The sequence below is a fragment of the Carcharodon carcharias genome, chromosome 12, assembly GCF_017639515.1.
Source record: "Carcharodon carcharias isolate sCarCar2 chromosome 12, sCarCar2.pri, whole genome shotgun sequence".
NCBI lineage: Eukaryota > Metazoa > Chordata > Chondrichthyes > Lamniformes > Lamnidae > Carcharodon > Carcharodon carcharias.
In genome coordinates, this window is record NC_054478.1 from 63,254,147 (window position 1) to 63,273,208 (window position 19,062).

Genomic DNA, 19,062 nt, shown 5'->3' on the forward strand with positions numbered 1-19,062 from the left:
AACTCCCCAGGTCCCTGGCACTCGGAGGACTGCTGGAAGCCAGACTTTGCTGAGTCCGAGTCAGATGACCAGCCCCTGGACTCGGTCATGTCACAGTTGCTAGAGCTGCAAAGGCAAGTTCGGGAACATCAAGAAGGGATGTCCACTGCATTCCTCAAGTTGCAAGGCATAATGGAGGAGTCTGTCCGCCTTCACTCTGAGGTGATAGCGCCGGCATGCCAACGCAGCGAGGTCAACACTGGTAGGGTGGCAGCCGCCATGGAGACCTTGGTCCAGGACTATATTCCTGCACTGCTGTGTGGGCTCAACTCCATCACTGATGCCATAATTGGCCTCCAACAGCGTGTACGCGAGAGGGGTGCTGGGCAGCTTGATCTCACTTCTTCTACCCCTGCTTCTCAAGGAGTCAGCCTGGGGCCCTGGACAGCCATAGGGAGGAGGATCAGCAGGTGCACAATCGTGGCCCATTCATTCAGGTGACTCTGAGAGTGTCTGTCCCATCTGACTCCCCTCTTCATGTGACCTCAGCAGCTCCAACTCCATAGGCCAAGGAGGGTGCTACTGTCACACAGCAGGACCCCGAAAACAGGCTGGGGCCCTTCAAGTCTCCATGACAGAAGCATTCTCACAGAGGGTATTTGCAAGCCAGACTGGAGTCAAACGTTCACAGATACAATGCGAGGATTTATGGGGTCATCTCACTGCATGTCATCATCATCCTCCACAAATCTAGCAGCCATGAGGGCCTCCCAAGCACACCTGTCTTGTCTAGCCAGTGCCAGGTCCTCATCCATTTCATTATCGCCTCCGAGGACCTCCTTCCCTTCATCCCTGTAGGTGTCCTCATCGGAGGAGATGTGCAGCTCCTACTCAGCCAACTCATTCCCTGGTGCAGTGCCAGGTTGTAAAGGGCGCAGCAGATGACAACGATGCGTGAAACCCTCTGTGGACTATATTGCAGGGCTCCACCAGACCAGACCAGTCCAGGCACCGGAAGCTCATTTTCAGTATCCTGATGGTCTGTTCCACCAAGTTGTGAGTTGCAGCATGAGCCTCATTATACTGTCGCTGTGCTGCAGTCTGAGGTTGCCACATGAGAGTCATAAGCCACTTCCTCTGCGGGTAGCCCTTGACCCCAAGGAACCATCCCTGCAGCTTTTGTGGACCCTGGAAGACTCCAGGGAGCTGTGATCGACTGAAGCTGTAGGAGTCGTGCACACTCCCTGGAAACTGTGCACTGACCTGCAGGATGCGTTTCTGGTGGTTGCATACCAGCTGTACATTCAGTGAACCCTTGCGGTTGATGTAGTCCACCATATGTTGTGACGGAGATCTGAGCACCACATGAGCGCAGTCAATCACACCCTGCACCTGTGAGAAACCCAAGATCTGGGAGAATCCAATCTCTCTTGCATCCTGGCTGTCCTGATCCCACAAAGTTGTGTGCCCTTGTGAAGATAGCATCCATGACCACATGGGTGAATTTGTGGGTGGATATCCCACAGAGGTCACCTGTGGAGCCCTAAAAGGAGCCACTGGCGTAGAATTTTTTAAATATTATTCGTTCGTGGGTGTGGGCACCCTGGCTAGGCCAGCATTTATTACCCATCCCTAATTGCCCTTGTTTAGAGGGCAGTTAAGAGTCAACCACATTGCTGTGGGTCTGGAGTCATATATAGGCCAGATCAGGTAAGGACAGCAGATTTCCTTCCCTAAAGGACATTAGTGAACCAGGTGGGTTTTTACAACGATTGGCAATAATTTCATGGTCACCATCAGACGTTTAATTCCAGACATTTATTGAATTCAAATTCTACCACCTGCTGTAGTAGGATTCGAACCCAGGTCCCCAGACTATTACCCTGGGTTTCTGGATTACTAGTCCAGTAACAATGCCACCACCTCTTGAACACCGCAGTTGCTTTCACAGCCACTGGCAGTGGATGCCCTCCATGTCCCCATGGCACCAAATCCTGCAGTAGCTGGTAGATGTGACTGACCAGTTCCCGAGATATACATAGTCTTCGGTGACACTGGTTCTCGCTCATCTGCAGGAAGGAGGGGGTCTGTAGACCCTGGATGTCACTAGGCTCTGGCCAGTTTTGGGTGCCGTGTGCGGAAGCCCCAGCTGCCCCTTCTTCCGGAGGTTGCTGCTCCTCCCTCTGCATGGCCAGTAGCCTCAGTTGCGCTGTCCTCCTTCGCTTTGCTCTCTGTAGGCCATCAGGCATACAGCTAGTTCACCAGGCTCCATGATCCTGATATACTCACCCTGCAGAGTGAAAGAGAGAGGCAGGTGGTTAGCATGGGTGTACTCAGAACCTGTCCTTGGGAAGCGTGACAGCCCCTTAGTGCTTCCTGGAGAGAGCTTGCGACCATTTGGATGGCCAGGGATTAGTGCACTGCATGGCTGCCCTGTTAGGTTGAACATGGGGCGACTGGTCCAAACCGGGACGCTGACATTGCAAGGGGCTGCTCCAGTCTTTGGCCAGCTTTAGCAAGGAGATTGCACAACGTGTGCAATTGTCCAACTGCTCTGCAGTCCACTAAAATGCTCATGAATTTGCATTCTGTGATGGGGGGTGCTGGTGGGAGAGAGGAAGCTCTGGAGCACTTGGTGGCACTTTGATGCCTCTGTTTTGCTTGAGTGGACAGATAAGCTAGGAGCCTGACCCCAATAATATCAATGTGGCTGCACCCGAACTCAGTTGTAGAGGAATGGTCACTTTATACAGGGTTCCCTTGTGGCCCTCGCCCACTCTACCCCCCACCCTGAATGCTTGTGCGCTATATTCAACGGCAGGGCTACCCTTGCCCCCCCTTCTGCCACCACCAGCCACCTCAATGACAGGGCTGCCCTTAACCCTGGCCCTGCCACCAGCCGCCTCAACGACAGGGCTGCCCTTAACCCCGGCCCTGCCACCAGCCGCCTCAACGACAGGGCTGCCCTTAACCCCGGCCCCGCCACCAGTCACCTCAACGACAGGGCTGCCCTTAACCCTGGCCCTGCCACCAGCCGCCTCAACGACAGGGCTGCCCTTAATCCCGGCCCCGCCACCAGTCACCTCAACGACAGGGCTGCCCTTAACCCCGGCCCCGCCACCAGCCGCCTCAACGGCAGGGCTGCCCTTTACTCCAGCCCCCGAAGTCCCTGAAGCTTGAAGTCCAACAGGCAACTCTGGCGAGCGCTGCACAACGTTACTGTGCATTCACCTCCGAGTTCCCCTCAAAGTGCATGCCTTTTATGTGCTGTTGTGATAAACATGGGCATGCCTTCCCGCAAATGTGACAATCCAGCGGGGGTGGTGATGATTTCAGCGGCTGGCCTAATAATAATATGCTGATGTATTACAATGAGGTTCCTGATGTCCAATGGTGGGAAATGTTGCCTGCCCTCGACGGGCTGAGCAGACGATTGCAAACTGGTAAAACCAATCGCCCCATTTTGCCCACTCATACTACCGATCATGCCTGACACCAGTGGGCGCGGGAAATTCCGCCCTAAATCATGCTTAACTAACCTGATAGAATCCTTTGGAGAGGTAATGGAAAGAGTAACCGGGGTACTTTCATATACTTGGATGTTTAAAAGGTCTTTAATTAGCTACAACATGATAGGCTCATGTCAAAGGTTAAGGTGCAGGGAGTCAGGGAACAAATAGCTGAATGGATAGCAAATTGGCTAAGAAATAGAAAATAGTAAAGGGTATTTATTCAGATGGGAGGTAGGTAGAAATTGCCGTTCTATGAGGTTTTGTTTTGGGACCACTGTTATTCATAATTTACATTAATAATGTAGATTTAGGAATAAGCAACTCCAGTATCAAAATTTGCAGATGGTGCCAATCTATGAAGTTTGGCTAACATTGAGGAACAATGCATTATAACACAAGAAGAAATTAGAAAATTTGCAAACAGGGCAGTTAAGTGACAAATTAATTTTAATGTAATTAAATATGAGGTGAAACACTTTGGTAGGAAAAACAGAAATGTCATCTACATCTTAGAAAATAAGAAACTGAATAAAGTGGAAGAGCAATGGGATCTAGGGATACAAATAAACAAATCATTAGAAACAGCATCACAATTCGGCAACATAATTAAAAGTGTTGGCTATTTGCCCCTTCTAGGCTGCGTCTCTGGCAGCTATCTTCGAAACCAGCTGAACTCCAACAGCTTTTTTGTGAGTGTTTGTGGGAAGGACCTGCCTCTCTGGACTCCTGTTGCTGGACAACAGCCTAATTGTTCCACCCTTGTTCGTTTACATTTGCTTCAACAGTTGTAAAAGCCTCATTAGAAATGCAAGCTCCTTTTCTCAACGCACAAGGACAGAAATACAAATCAAACTTAAACTTTAAAGCTAAAACTCATTCCTAACACCCACAAATACAAAACGTTCGCTATTTCCTAACAGTTGTTCCAGTCGCTTGGATGGTTTGCTCCTGGGTGACAAAGGCTATCGCCTGAAAAGGTGGCTCATAACGTAACTCAGACACTCAAGGACAGAAATGGACGAGAGGTACAATCTATAAGGCTGGTAATTGAGAGACCACTGGGCTGCTGAAGATGAGGTTCCGCAGCCTGGAACGTTCAGGGGGAGCACTGCAATATTCCCCAGTGCGCGTCTTGCTTATTACCATTGTTTGCTGCGCAATTCGCAACCTGGCTCTGTCAATGGGGTGTCCCATTGGAGGATGACAGCGAGGCAGCTCCACAGGCTGCGGAGGACAACTCAAGTGATGGGTCTGGGGAGGTGTCGAAGGAGGCCCAGGGTGAGGACATGGATGCAGAAATGAGGAACCTTATGGAAGGCCTTGATTCTCTGTCCTTTCAGCTAGGCATCCAAGGCATAGCTTGAAAGGGCAAGGGTGATGCCTCCTTACTGAACATTCCCGATGAGGCCATCCTGTGACCCTTATGTCTGAAATAAAGTTTGCAGTCCTTTCCGTCTGTCACAAGCCACTCCCATGCCCAGCACCTATGAAAAATATGAACTTTTATAGGGTGGTCACAATTTGTACATAGAACACCTATGAACTCAAGTTATACCACCCGTGACAACTCACCTTGTGCTTACAGTGCCTTAAACTTCTGCTTGCGAGTGCTGCATCTTGGTTTCCCACACATGTTCCCCCCCACCCCCTCGCTGGCAGTGGCATTAGGGGCAGCCCGCTGACTGTGATACTGTGATGTTCTGTCAGCCCTGATGACCTTGGCAGACATCCTCTGGCCATTAGGGCCTGTGCGGGCAATGCCTAGGAGGGAGCATCCAGCACCATGGCTGGGCACTCCTCAGTCATCGTGGTCTCTTCAGATGTGATGGTCACTGACAGAGGGGCTGAGGAGCTGCTGCCTTCATCTGGATCACCCTGAGAGGAGCCCACATGCAGCTTATCTGCTAGTGTGATGTTGGTTTGAACTTCCCTGCTCACTATTGATACCTAGCAGAGTCACTAGATGTCTCATCCATCTCACACTGGCTGAGGTCACTGCCAAGGTGAGCTTGCGGGTTTGAGCTCAAGCCTTAAAAACCCTTGATTTTGTTCCTGGAGCTGCCTCTCCAAGAGAGTCACCACTTTCTCTATGGAGGAGGCTGTGCGCTTGGAGCTCCGGGTCTCCACATGGACTCCTCCAAGACAGAGACTGCCAGGGATCTCCACCAGGTCTTCTTGTGCATTCCACTGGGCATCCAGCATCTGCTGCCTGATGGATGACTTTAGAGACTCATCATCTGCCTTGGACTCAGCATGGTCCTGGTCTCTAGCAGCCCTCTGATGGCCTGCGCCCTGGGCACTCTCTGTCTCCACCAGCTCCTCATATGAGTGTGATGTGCCCACACCAGTTTGCACTACCATCTGAATCGACGTGCTATTGCCCATTGATGTGCCTGTGTCTGCACTGGTGCTTGGCTCGGAGAGAGGATATGATGCGGGTGCATCTCTCCGCAGCTGCTCCTCGGGTATCAAGGTGGGTACTTGGGGTCTCTCAGGCATTGTGAGGATGGCGCATCTGAGGAAGGAAGAGAATATGTCAGTTGACAACATCATAGCAAAGTGACTGCATGCACAACAGTTGCTTGTCACAATGGACAACTGCTTCGCTGAAGCATTGGCCTGAACTTCCTGCCCCCGTTAGCATCGGGCGTCATGGTGAGTGTGAGTGGGTAATATGGCCAAAAGAAGGCCAAAAATCGGTTTTGCGCTGTCATGAAACCAGTTTGCGATCATCTGCTTTGCCCATCAATGGCCAACCATCCAACTTCAGGAACCTAATTTCAATATGCATCTCATCATCTTGCCTCCTCACTGGAAACATCCCACCATGTCTAATTTACCACCTATGTTGACAGGAAAACACGCCGGCCCAGAATGCATCTCGACAAGTGTGATGTGCGGAAGTCAGGACTTACAGTTAACGCGTTGCTCACGTTGTGGATGCCAAAGAAAGAGATGCTGGAGCTACCGGACCCAGGAGCAACAACACGTGCATCACACACTGGGTGGATTCTCAGGGACATGGCTCCACCATGAAGCAGCTCATGGAAGGTGGGAGGTCTCTGTTGATGTCTGGGGTCTGCGTCTGGATATACGCATGGTCTTGGCCATGGGCTGCTATGGATGATTGTCGTTGGGGGGGGTTGGTGGAGAGGGAGTCCAGCTGTGAGTGAGAGGGGAAGGTGTACCGGTGGGTGTGTGGGGTAGGGTTGGGAGGGAGGGAACAAAAGTGTCAGGGGGTGAGATTGGGAGGGGATGGGAATGAAGGTGTTGGGGTGGGTGGTGAGGTTGGGAGAGGGTGGAGGGAGTACGGCAGGGAGTGTGTAACAAAGAAGAAGGCTGCAACTGGGGAGGTAGGTGTAAGGGGGGAGAAGGTGTAAGGGAAGGAGTTGGGAGGGAGGAAGGAGTTCCGGGGACAGAAGGAGTCCAGAGAGAGGAACAATTTTGGAGAGTGAAAGGAATCCAGGGGAAGCAAGGATTCGGGGGGTGGGGGGGTGGTGGGGGGGAGGTGGTGGGGGCTGGGGGGTGTGGGGTGCGGATTAAGGATGGAGGATAGAGTAAGGGTGGATGAGGGAATAGGGTGGGGGGGACGTCCAGGTGAACATGCAAGGGAGGGGTCTGTGGGGTCAATGACTGCCTCCTGAGAGTGGCTGTGGTAGGAGAGAATGGTGAACATGCAAGGGGGCAGAGTGAACAGGAAGTGTGGGAGGGTGAGGGTGCATTGGTAGCGGTAGAAGGGACAGCGATGATGGTTGGTGGGGACTGGGAGGCAGAAACAGACTCTAGGGGTGGGAAGGAGGAGGTCGGGGAGGCCAATGTGTACGGGGGTAGGCTTCTCGGCAAGGTAGGGAATGTGCATGTTCACTTGGATATTCTGGAAAGAAAGGACTCTGATCGATAGGTGGCAGTGGGGAGGTGGAAGGTGATGCTAGAGATGGTCAACAGTGATGGGGGAAAGGACATGGGTGACTGGGGGAGGGGAAAGGATGGAATGGCTGAGCAGAAACATGATGACTACCATTTTTCTCAAATCGATAGTGAGAGGAGCCTCATGTTGGATGGGCACAGGTGCTGCATGGGAGTCCAATCAGTGGGTGGGGGGAGATATAGGTCAGCTCAGATGGACAACTGAAAGAGAACCACAGCAGGCAGCATTGAAAATGCTTGGGACATTGAGATAAGCGTGATGGAGGAAACCTCCGCTTGCATGGCAGAATGCTAACATGAGGCTCCGAAAGGCCCTGCCACACACACACTTTTCCCTCCAGAATCACTCATGGTCCAGCATGGTAGTGGAGGGGATGCAGGGGAGGACTCGTGAAGCCTGTAAATGAAGCCAAAATACACCACTACACATTACTCAGTGAACGTGAATAGATTTTCAGAATATACAGTGACAAAATGTGTTCACCCGTGTAACCACTTGTGATCAGAAATATTAACTTTTCTAGGTCTACCGCTTCTTCTAGGTGCTCCCATGACATCTGCAGCAGGAATGGAGTCATCCTGTGCAATGGTTGGCCCTGTTGTCTCTGATGACATTGGCATGCATCCTTTGGAGTGCCAAGGCCTTGAGGGCCCTGGCTTGCTTTGGCTATCCTGTGGGCCAGTTGCTCCCTCTGCAATGACAGAGGATGGGATGGAGAGGATCACAGGCAACGAGGACTCAGAGGGAGAGGACCGACTCAGATTCCTAAGTGGATGACCCAGGGGTGTTCAGCTGCCACTCCTCCTCCCTTCAGGTGCCCGAGGGCCCCAGCCTGACTCCTTTAGGGGAAAGAGCACCTGGAGGGATGTGGGGGTGCCCCACTTCCCTCACAGGTGCCAATGCAGGAACTTACCCATAGCTACCATGATGGAGTGCAGGTCTGGGTGCATCTCCATGTTCTGCTGGACCGGGGTCTCCATGGCATCCGCCATCCTCCCCATGGAGACTTCAATGAGCATACATGTGGGCACCACTTCATCAGAGAGCAGGGGTGTGCACTCCTCCAACTTGTGCCACTCTGTTGAGGGCTTCCAACAGCTCTGCATGATTTTCCCCCACCTTCTGCTGAATCTCCACAATGAGTTGGAAGGCAAAATCCAGAGGCTCATCATCTGACTCAGATCTCACAGATGACTCTTCCCCCGCAGTCCTCCGAGTGCCGGGGAGCTTGGCTGAACCAGCCGCCTGCTGCGGACACGTGTCCACGCAGTGACAACCAGATTGTGAATCCGAACCTGCTCTAGATCTCAGTCCCACCGAGGTGTGTATCTCTGCGCTGGTGGAGGGTGTGTGTTAATGCAGTGGCAGTTCTTAAAGGTTGCTTATTTACAACTCTTCAATGGAGGAGGTGTCCTCTTCACTGGAGACGATGACCTAAAACCATAGAGCCATACAAATGTTATGGTGTAGAAAGAGGCCATTCAGCTCATCGTGTCTGCTCTGGCCAAAAAGAGAAAAAAGAAACTAGTTGCTCATTTTAATCCCACTCTCCAGCACTTGGTCCATAGCCTTGCAGCTTAAGTACTTCAGATGCAGATCTAGGTACCTTTTAAATGAGTTGAGCGTTTCAGCCTCAACCACCAACTTAGGCAGTGAATTCCAAATGCCCACCATCCTCTGGGTGAAAAAGCTTTCCCTCATGTCCCCTCCATTCCTTCCACCAATCACCTCACATCTATGCCCCCTGGTAATTGACCCCTCAGCTGGGGGAAACAAGTCTTTTCTGTCCGCCCTATCTAGGCCCCTCATAATTTGATACACCTCAATTAGGTCATCCCTTAGCCTCCGCTATTCTAAGGAAAACAACCCTCGCCTATTAATCTCTCCTCATAGCTGCAATTTTCAAGCCCTGGCAACATTCTTGTAAATCTCCTCTGCACTCTCTCCAGAGCAGTTATGTCCTTCCTGTAATGTGGTGACCAGAACTACATGCAAAATTCCAGCTGTGGCCTAACCAGCATTTTATGCAGTTCCATCATTACATCCCTGCTTTTGTATTCAATACCTCACATAATAAAGTAAACCATTCCATATGCTTTCTTGACCACCTTGTCCACCTGTCCTGCCACCTTCTGGGACTGTGGACATGCACTCCAAGTTCTATCACTTCCTCAACCCCTGTCAATAACTTCCCATTTAATGAATATTCTCTTGCTTTGTTTGTCTTTGCCAAATGCATTACTTCATTTTTCCAGTTTGAATTCCATTTGCTTCTCCGCCCACTCAACCAAACCATTGATATCATTCTGGAGTTGACAGCTAAACTCTTCACTATCAACTACACGGCCAATTTTTATGTCATCTGGATGGAGCTGAGGGACTGGCTCGCTGAGGGTGTTGGTCACTTGGCAGAGCTCCCTGTGAACCAAAGTAGAGATAATTCGTGCGTGGCAGCAGAGTCAAAAGCAGGAGAGAGAGCACTCATAGCTGCGTTGAGAGAGAGATGATGTGATGCAGGATCCTCACATGGGTGTTCGCCGCTGACCTCACCGTAACCACATTCATGGTCCACCTCCTTACCAGCCAGTGCTATGGCACGCTCCTCAAAGTGACTGAGGAGCCTAATGTGGGACACCCGACCCCCGGTCTGTGACCTCTCCTGCTGTTGTGAGCCAGCTTCTCCTTCATGAAAACAGATGGAGAGAGTGTGAGCAGGACACATAGCAATGCGTGGAATGTTTGTATGTGAGTGGAGCTATGGACAGGATAAGGACTCAAGCTCCAGAGGAAATGAGCCTGATGGAGATGTGAGGGTGTGTGTGAGAGTTAGTGGTGTTGTCCCTTGATTTGTGAGATCCCTGTAGATGCGTGATGGGTTTGTGAGTGTGTGAGCTGAGAATGATGAGAAGAGTGACTTACACTGGCGGAACGGCTGAGACCATTCATCCTCTTCCTGCACTGCATGCCTGTCCTCTTTTGCAGGACGTTGACACTGACCACAGCTGCCACTGCCTCCCATACTGGATTGGTGACTTTGCTTGCTGGTCTTCGCCCAGAGAGGGGGTAGAGGACGTCGTAGCGGGACTCCACTGTATCCACTAGGCACTCGAGGGAGGTGTCACTAAATTTGTGGGCAGCATGTTTCCTCCGTTTAGCAGCCATCAATTCCCAGCAGCTTCCTATCCCTTGATGAGCACTAGCTCTGCGCAGGGACGCCATTGAAATATGGCACTCAGTTTACTGAAGACCTGAGGTGACAACAGGGCAGGCAAATCAGAGTCCGAACCACCAGTGACCCGGTGTGTTTCCTGGGAATGCATTATTAATGAGATGGGATGCAGCGGGAAGGGGACAATATGGCGCAAAAAGCCGCCATTGCTACTGGCGGGTAAAGTATTCTTTTTCCCGCTCGCTACCGCACTTGATGAAAACCTGGGATGATTCCACCCATTGTGATTGGATGGACAATGGGAACTCTTGAATTGAACTTCTCAATGGAGATACCATGATCCTGTATCTCTTACACACTCCCCCAGTCTCTCACCTGTCCACTGGACTCTTACCTTCGTCTAAGATTCCTGCCTCTCCATGACCTGTGGACCTTGCTCCATATTTGCATTCTGTGTCGAGGGCATCCATCTCAAACTTTGAAAGAATCAGGAGATTGGCTCCCCCACCACCCGTTCGTGCGCACTTATGCACATTATGGATTCTCTTCTCCTGTATGGACAAAAGCGCATTCATTAGTCTACCCTCTACCTTGCACACCATACCAGCCTTGCCCCCCCCCCCCCCCGCCCAGGGGACCCAGGTTGAGGTGCCCATCAGATCGGCATAGCTCACCCTTGTACACATCCAAGGCAAGCGGGCCTAGCCTTGGCCAATGCAGGGATATGTGCCACTTGGCACTCTGCATCACAGTCCCCTGAGAGCCACAAGGAATGGGCATCCTCCAAGACATCAATACACAGTTCCGTGCCAAGTTGGTACTCACCCTTATAGACTTCAGAAGATCAAGTGTGGTGCACAACACCATGTCTGCTCACCTGGGCATCCACCTCTGTCCAGGCCTTCTTCGTCTGGTGGGGTGGCCTCCTCTTGCCATCCCACAGTATAAGGATCTCACACTGGGCACCCACTGCCTCCACGAGAGCACGCCAGCAGTCATCAGAGAAGAGGGGGTGCAGAGTGCCCACTGGCATTGTTCTCCTGCCTGGTGTGCCCAACAGCTGCTGAGGCCATAACTCCTGCCAACTGACAAAAAGCTTCAGATCTCTCATGAGCAGCTCCTTTAGGCTCTTCATCAACTCCTAGAAGCCTTCAGGGAGCTGCCTGTTCTGTTTTGAAACACCCCTCCAGGTCCCCATTGGATTTGGTGCCCATCACGCTCCAGCCCCCATCGGCAGCTCTGAGCCACTGTCAGCATGCATTTCGCACTAGCTAGCCCTTAATTGGCCAGCCAGTGTAAAAGTCACATTTGGGTTGGGATCACAGGCAGGAGTAGAAATCACTTCCACTTCTGGGCCTGCCAATCCCGCGAGCGTGAAATGCCCAAAATTTAGGCCTTAGTGTAGGTCGATGCAGATAATTTAACTTAGGCTCAGCAACTGCAGAACCAAATTAATTGAGTACGAGATTAATATGCCTTAGGAGACTGGAAGGTTTTTCATCTCAGAAAGAAGGTGATTTATAGAATACCTGGATCAATAAATGTAAAGTCAAAACAGACATAGATGATAAAATGTTCTTTTAAAAATTGTTTTCTTTGCTATCAGATTAATTTATGAGTTTTCTATAAAATGCAACTCATTAATGTAGAACAGTGTAGGATGCAGGATTTATCAATGGCATAATCCAGGACAAACCCTATGAAACTTCACTAGTTGCTGCTTCCAGTCTAAGCTATCTCCATTTATTAGCAACATCCTTTGCTAAACAATTTTCCAAGCAATTATCTAATCTAGTATTAATTCCATGCACCATAGTCTTCCATAAAGACCTCATATATAGAAAGGTCATCAAGTATCTTTTGAAAATCCAAATAAATTATATCCATTGTAGTTAACCTTATATAAAAAACTAATTAATTTGAACTGTATTTATCACATTACTATATGTGAAAATTATGGATTTCTTATCTAGATTGATGACGCGGTACCGTTGGATTATTTGTCTGAAATGCGGCCAGCAACAGTGGTGTTTGTGAATCTGCAGTTTGTGGAAAATGCAACCATGTATCATCAATGTCAGTCTATACAGGCTTGTTGTGTTGGAATTAACAACGAATTCAAATTTTACCGGGGAAGAATAAATAAGGTCTTTATGTTTGACAAAGTAAGTAACCAGCAGATGGCACTAATAGACATGTATAGGCTTACAACTTTCCTTAAAATATAGTCAGTGCTGTAGGCCAGGATTTTCCGGTTGTCAGGCGGGCTTGGCGGAATGAGTGAGAGTGGCTGCGAAATGGACTGTGCTGCCCGTGATTGGACCCCGACTGTGATTTCACATTGGCTGGCCAATTAACAGCCAGCCAGCGTGAAACATGCGCCGCAGCACTGCTGGGGTGGGAGTTTGCGTACACGTCCGGGTGCGCACAGTAAAAGCTCCCTGAGGTACAGAGCTGCCTCAGGGAGCTGAAGATTTTAAAAATAAAAATAAAGATATTAAAAATGGTGAAAACACGTCCCCTCATGTGATGCTGCTGATGCCCGCGCGTGCCCGCCGACCGAAATAACGCGTGCCATTTTACACTCGTTCGGATCGGGCGCACGCCCGCCCAACAGGTGTGATATTCTGCCTGTAATGTGTGCTCATTTCTTCTGTACCCAGCATGGCCCCCATCAACCCCAGCAAATGAATAATAAATGAAGTCGTATTGGACAAATGAGGCAATAATTCTCTCCATATGTCAAAATGTTTGTGCCAATTTAGTGTGAAATTATCAATTGACAGCAAAATCTGGTTTCAAGTCATTTACTTGAAAATCCACTGTCAGAAGATGTGCAGTAGAATGAGCGCTGGTGGTAATCTGCTTCTGACCCCAATGACACATCTGAGCTCAAGGGAAATTTGACTCATTTACATGCCTGTGGCAGATACCTGTGAAATATTGTCACACCTTGGCTACCTACCTGGTGGTGGTGGGAGTGGAGACTGAAAATTTGGAATTGTGTTGTTTTTTGGGAAAGGAGTTGTGGAAATGTTATTAAGAACTGTTCACATGAATGAAAATAATATATTCATTTGATGACCAGTTTCCAATTTCACATAAATACAAGAACTTGATAAATGATTATCGTGGAATCGTAGGCATAGAAAATCGAGCATGCCAATTTTGGGATTTGTGGGGCAAAGGGTAAGTATTCGGTATCAGAATGATGAGGTGCAGGAGTCTTGAGATATTGGGCCTCAGACCTCACTGTCATGGGCATGATGTGGTCCAATGATCAAGCATTGCACTTTGGAGTATATGCAAAGAAAAGTGTAGGTGCTGTTAACCTCACAGCAAGGCATGCCTTGTGAGATCTGAATCCCTGAGCTAAGTAGTTGCTGAACCCACAACTGGCCTTACAAAGTTGATAGAGCAAGTGTAAAACTGTGGCATGAAGCAGAAAGCGGACATCGCAAAAGAGCGGGAGATTCTGCCTTGAAAGGCAAGGAGAACATTTTAGAATAGTTCAACAAACAGGCATTCTCTCCAGCAAGGAAGAGGATGAGAATGGCTGCCTTTCCCAATGCCGAAGAAGCTCTAGAGAACATGCCCTTCTGTTGCCGAATCCTGTAGGAAAGGGGAGTCGCCATGGTGAAGTAGGTGGGATATATAGAGTTCACCTGCAGTGATGGACGGATGGTTGGACCGATTCAAGACAAGGTATGCCATTGTATTCTGGCTGATAAGTGGTGAGTATGCTGCCATTACAACAGTAGTGACAGATGGTTGGCTCCAAAATCAACATCCTGAATGGGTATGCACAAAGACACTTTAACTGGAATGTTTTACCACCTTTTGCTAGACCACTCTTTGATGTTTAAGGGGGACATGTATGATGGTGGAAAGTGGAGCAAGGAATGGATCACTGCCATGGTCTGCACCAACATGGATGGCACCGAAAAGCTGCTGCTCCTCAGGACAGGGGAATCCAAGAAGCCACGGTGTTCGCGGAAGTTGAGACGCTACCCATGCAGTATGAGGCAAATAAAACTGCCTGGATGATCTCCAGCATTTTGAGGCAGTAGACAAAATGTATCAACAGAAGTAAAGGAGGATTGCCATCATCGTAGACAACTGCCCCATGCATCCCGACATCACTGCTATGACGAACGTCAAACTGATGTTCTTGCCTTCCACAGCACAGCCAATCTCCAGCCAACGGATCAGGGGTGACTAGGAACTGGAAAACCCACTGCTGACAGCAGCTGATCTCTAGGTTATCAAGACCGTCGACAAGAAGCAGGAGTACAATCCCACTGCATTAGAGGCCTTGTTGATGCTGAAAAAGATGTGGAAGATGCTGAAGGAAGCCACGATCTCAAACTGCGTCCACCATACTGGGTTCAAACAGGTTATGGCTGCATAAGACTATGAGAATGAGGAAAAACAGGGTGATGCAAACCAACGTGATGGCAAGGCACTTTCCGTTTGCCTGCCGGAGGTGGTATGGAGATTCTGGCAGAGACAACCGTGGAAATTTATACGGAGGTGGACAATGTTGTACGATTCATGATGGAACTGACAGATGATGCCACATTCAGATCCAGTACTTCTTCAGCCGAGGAAGCCGTTATCCCTGAAGATTCCAGTGAATGTCTACCTGCTTGTTTGCCTGTTTCCCTGGCCAATGCTGTGAAGGCTGTAGAGATGCTCTAGGTTTTCACAATGAAAACATGCTTGACTGCATTGACGACATAGTGGACTGTATCATGCAGATCTGCTAAACAGAATAAGGTGAGAGTTTTTCCGGTGCTAAATCACCTATTTCAAGGCCAACCATGGTACACTGAACAAATAGAATAAAGAAACAAAACAAAAATAGCTGGAAAAACTCAGCAGGTCTGACAGCATCTGCGGAGAGGAATTCAGTTAATGTTATGACAGATAGCTCTAGTGGGGATGGGGTGGGGGGAAGGGCTAAAATAGGCTAAACTGTGGATGTAAAACAATGGATGGAAATAAATTTAAAAATAATGGAAATAGGAAGGAAAAGAAAAATATATTAAAAAAATATAAATTGTTGGAAAAAGGGGGAATCGGAAAGGGGGTGGGGATGGAGGAGAGAGTTCATGATCTGAAGTTGTTGAACTCAATGTTAAGTCCGGAAGGCTGTAAAGTGCCTCGTTGGAAGATGAGGTGCTGTTCCTCCAGTGTTGAGCTTCACTGGAAAAATACAGCAGGCCAAGGATGGACATGTGGGCATGAGAGCAGGGTGGTCGCTTGCTCGTCCTACTTTCTACCCTTACTGTCACCATGATGTCATTCCTTAGCTAATATCACCACCGTCAACACCCCTTTGTCCTTTTGTCTATGAGATCTTTGGCAATCTCTTCTTTGCCTCCACCTATCACTGGCCCTCTATCCAGCTCTACCTGTCCCACCCCGCCCCCCTCAACCAGCTTATATTTCACCTCATTTCTATATTTCCTTAGTTCTGATGAAGAGTCATATAGACTCGAAACCTTAACTGTCTTCCTCTCCACAGATGCTGTCAGACCTGCTGAGTTTTTCCAGTATTTTTGTTTTGTTTCAGATTTCCAGCATCTGCAGTATTTTGCTTTTAAATAGGATAAAGATTATTTTTTCGCTTTTGCTGTGTTTTACTGTTTTTTATTTGGCATTTGATTCTGAAAAACAGAAATCAATGAATGTTAGAATGACTTGATATGTAGCATTTCAAATACAGTGCAATGTAGACTACGTTTGTAGGCATATCGGTTTATATAAAGTCGTGTTCATGTGATAAATTGGGCCTCTTCGGCTATCACAAAGCTCTCCTAAACCTGAATTTGAATGTGGCTCTCCTGGGATTTAACTCATTGGGAGTTTACTGTAACATGCACACACCTAGTTACCAGGTAATACCTAGCTTAAATAAGAGAAATCTGAGCATATGTCTTGACCTTAAACAGCAAACCATTGCTAAACCCTCACAAACATTTTGGGGACCACTCTTGGTCAGAGGCTGCAGTGGACTAATTATATCAACACCACTGCTACAAGAGCAGGACGGAGGACGAACACTTTATGATGAGTGGCTCACCTGCTGACTGCTCAAAGCTTCTCTACCTTCTGCAAGGTTTATCAGGGGTACTCACAACTCACTTGACTGAAATTGGCATCCTCTTGGGCCTTTTCAGGGAACTCAAGATCTGTTATTGCCTGTTTCTCGGGCCAAGTGCCAGATACTCCTGGTGGCCCCAAGATATAAAGGGATTACATGCAATATGGGCAATCTTCTGAGGGCCTGGACCTTGCCACTCCTGCCACTTAGATATGACAAGTGAAAAAGAAGAGGTCGACGGCAGCCCTAATCTTTGAGCAAAATTTTGCCCACCATGCACTTTCATAAAGAAGCAGCACCAGGATAAAACATGTTTTCAACACACATTAGAATGGTTAATAAAATTTGCATTCACTGATAGTTAGAGTTATGCTCTGTGCAGCACTACCTTGAATACTCTGACTAGGCTCCACTAGTGTATTGAAACCAGTTACACATACAGGGAATGGAATTCATTTCAGTTACTAGCTGTTTTTCACAGGTAATTAAGTCTTTAGTCACCCATGTAATATAACTACGTACTTCGGGTTGTGAAATTGGGCAGGTTTTTTAAAAACAGTTTGTGGAATCTAGAGAGTGCATTGTTCTTCCCTGCATCCCAGCCTAGATTTCCAAATAATAATGCAAAGTTTCTTGTGAGGTTATCTCATGGGACATTCCAAACTGTGCAAACTTTTAAATATTACCTCCCTCTAATTCACTTTTATATACATTGTGAGATGCAGTCTACCTTAAAACTAGTGAACTGATTCATTACTTCACAATTTATTTTCACTTTTTTCACATTAAAAGATTTCTAATCTAAAAAACCTGTAAGTGGAATAAATGACATTTCTTCCCAAAAAACTACCTCAACATTTTCCCTGCTGGGGTTCCATTCTCTATTCACCAAAATGCTCTCTTCCCAGCTTCCCCCTTCATTATTCACTTTGCCTCTCGAACCTTCAGCCTCTATTTCACAAAAGCCTCTCCAAATTCACAGAGAACTTTACCTCTCTGATTATGTGTATGAATGTGAAGAAATTACTGAACTATTTTCCTCACTATTCATAGCGATTTTCAGTAAACAAAACTCAATAAGCTGAAAAAACAAAGGTTACCTTTTCCACATCTCTAATCAATTCAAAAGGCAAGCCTCCTTAGCTATTTCTATTTTGAACTTGTCAAATTGAAACACATGATCCTTGTCTTAAGCCATCGCTGCCAATTCAACTTCTGTCAAATGACTAAAATACAAGCCAGAATGTAAAATCTAACAAATGCCTTTCTCATATATGGTAGTATTGTGGTTATGGTACAGAACTTAAAACCCTAGAGGTCGTGAGTTCAAATGACACCATAGTATAATTAAAATTGAATTCTGTAAATCTGGTCATGTCAGTGGCTGGGGGTGGTATTCTTTCTTCTGTACTTATGGTAACTTCTAAAAAATATTATTTATTCTAAAATTATTGTTCGGAACTAGAGATAGTTTAAGTAAGTTATAGTGTATTTGGCTGTGTTAGGAAATAAGGTATACCTTTCAGTTTAAGTTTAATTTGTATTTCTGTGTTTGTGAGTTAAAAGGATGAAACCTGAGTTTGAGTTTCACTTTAAAAGATGCCTGCATTTTAATGAGATTTTATGACTCTTGAAGGGGAGTTAAAGCAAACAAGGTAGAAAAAAATTGTGCTGTTGCCTAGCAACGGGGTCCAGAGGGAGAGCAACCCCCCCACACTCACACACATACACATACACACACACACACACACAAACCTAAAGCAGTTTGAGTTCAAAAATAAAACCAAAATTCTGCAGATGCTGGAAATCCAAAACAAAAAATAAAAAAATACCTGGAAAAACTCAGCAGGTCTGGCAGCATCGGCGGAGAAGAGTACAGTTGACGTTTCGAGTCCTCATGACCCTTCAACAGAGTTTGCAGTTTGAGTTCAGTTGGTCAACGTGCTCTAAAATTGAAGGGAGTTACCAGCAGAAGCAGTATAGGAGAGGGACAGATAGCAAGTCCCAAACTAAATTTGAAACCAGCTGCCAGGAGATGCTGGACAGGAGGGTGCTGCAGGAAGCAGGTTTCCCCAAAGAACAGAAGAAGAGTGGTCCCGAGAAGACCTTCTGGTTAAAGGGAATGAACAGGAATCTATAAAACGTCCTGCTGCATGAAATCAAGAGTAAGGAGCAGAGAGAGGCTCCAAGCTTAAAGGAAGAAACTGCTGGATGCAGATTTAAAGCAACATAGGCTTGGGAGAAGGCAGAAGATCTAAGGAAACCGCTAAAGATCTGTACCTGTTTACTATGGACGTGTGAAGCAGTGGTGTTCTGCTGGCATAGCTGAGTATCGAAGAGAGAGTGCATGGAAGGAAGCTTGAAT

At 47.9% G+C, this 19,062-nt stretch overlaps 1 protein-coding gene across 1 annotated transcript in view; it reads left to right on the plus strand.

Moving 5' to 3' along the window:
- LOC121284686 (adenylate cyclase type 10-like) overlaps positions 1-19,062 on the plus strand; it is a 254,061-nt gene that overhangs the window by 9,446 nt on the left and 225,553 nt on the right. The window contains exon 8 of the mRNA XM_041200243.1: positions 12,562-12,753. Coding sequence (XP_041056177.1) covers positions 12,562-12,753 — 192 coding nt within the window. The remainder of the gene's footprint in view (positions 1-12,561; positions 12,754-19,062) is intronic.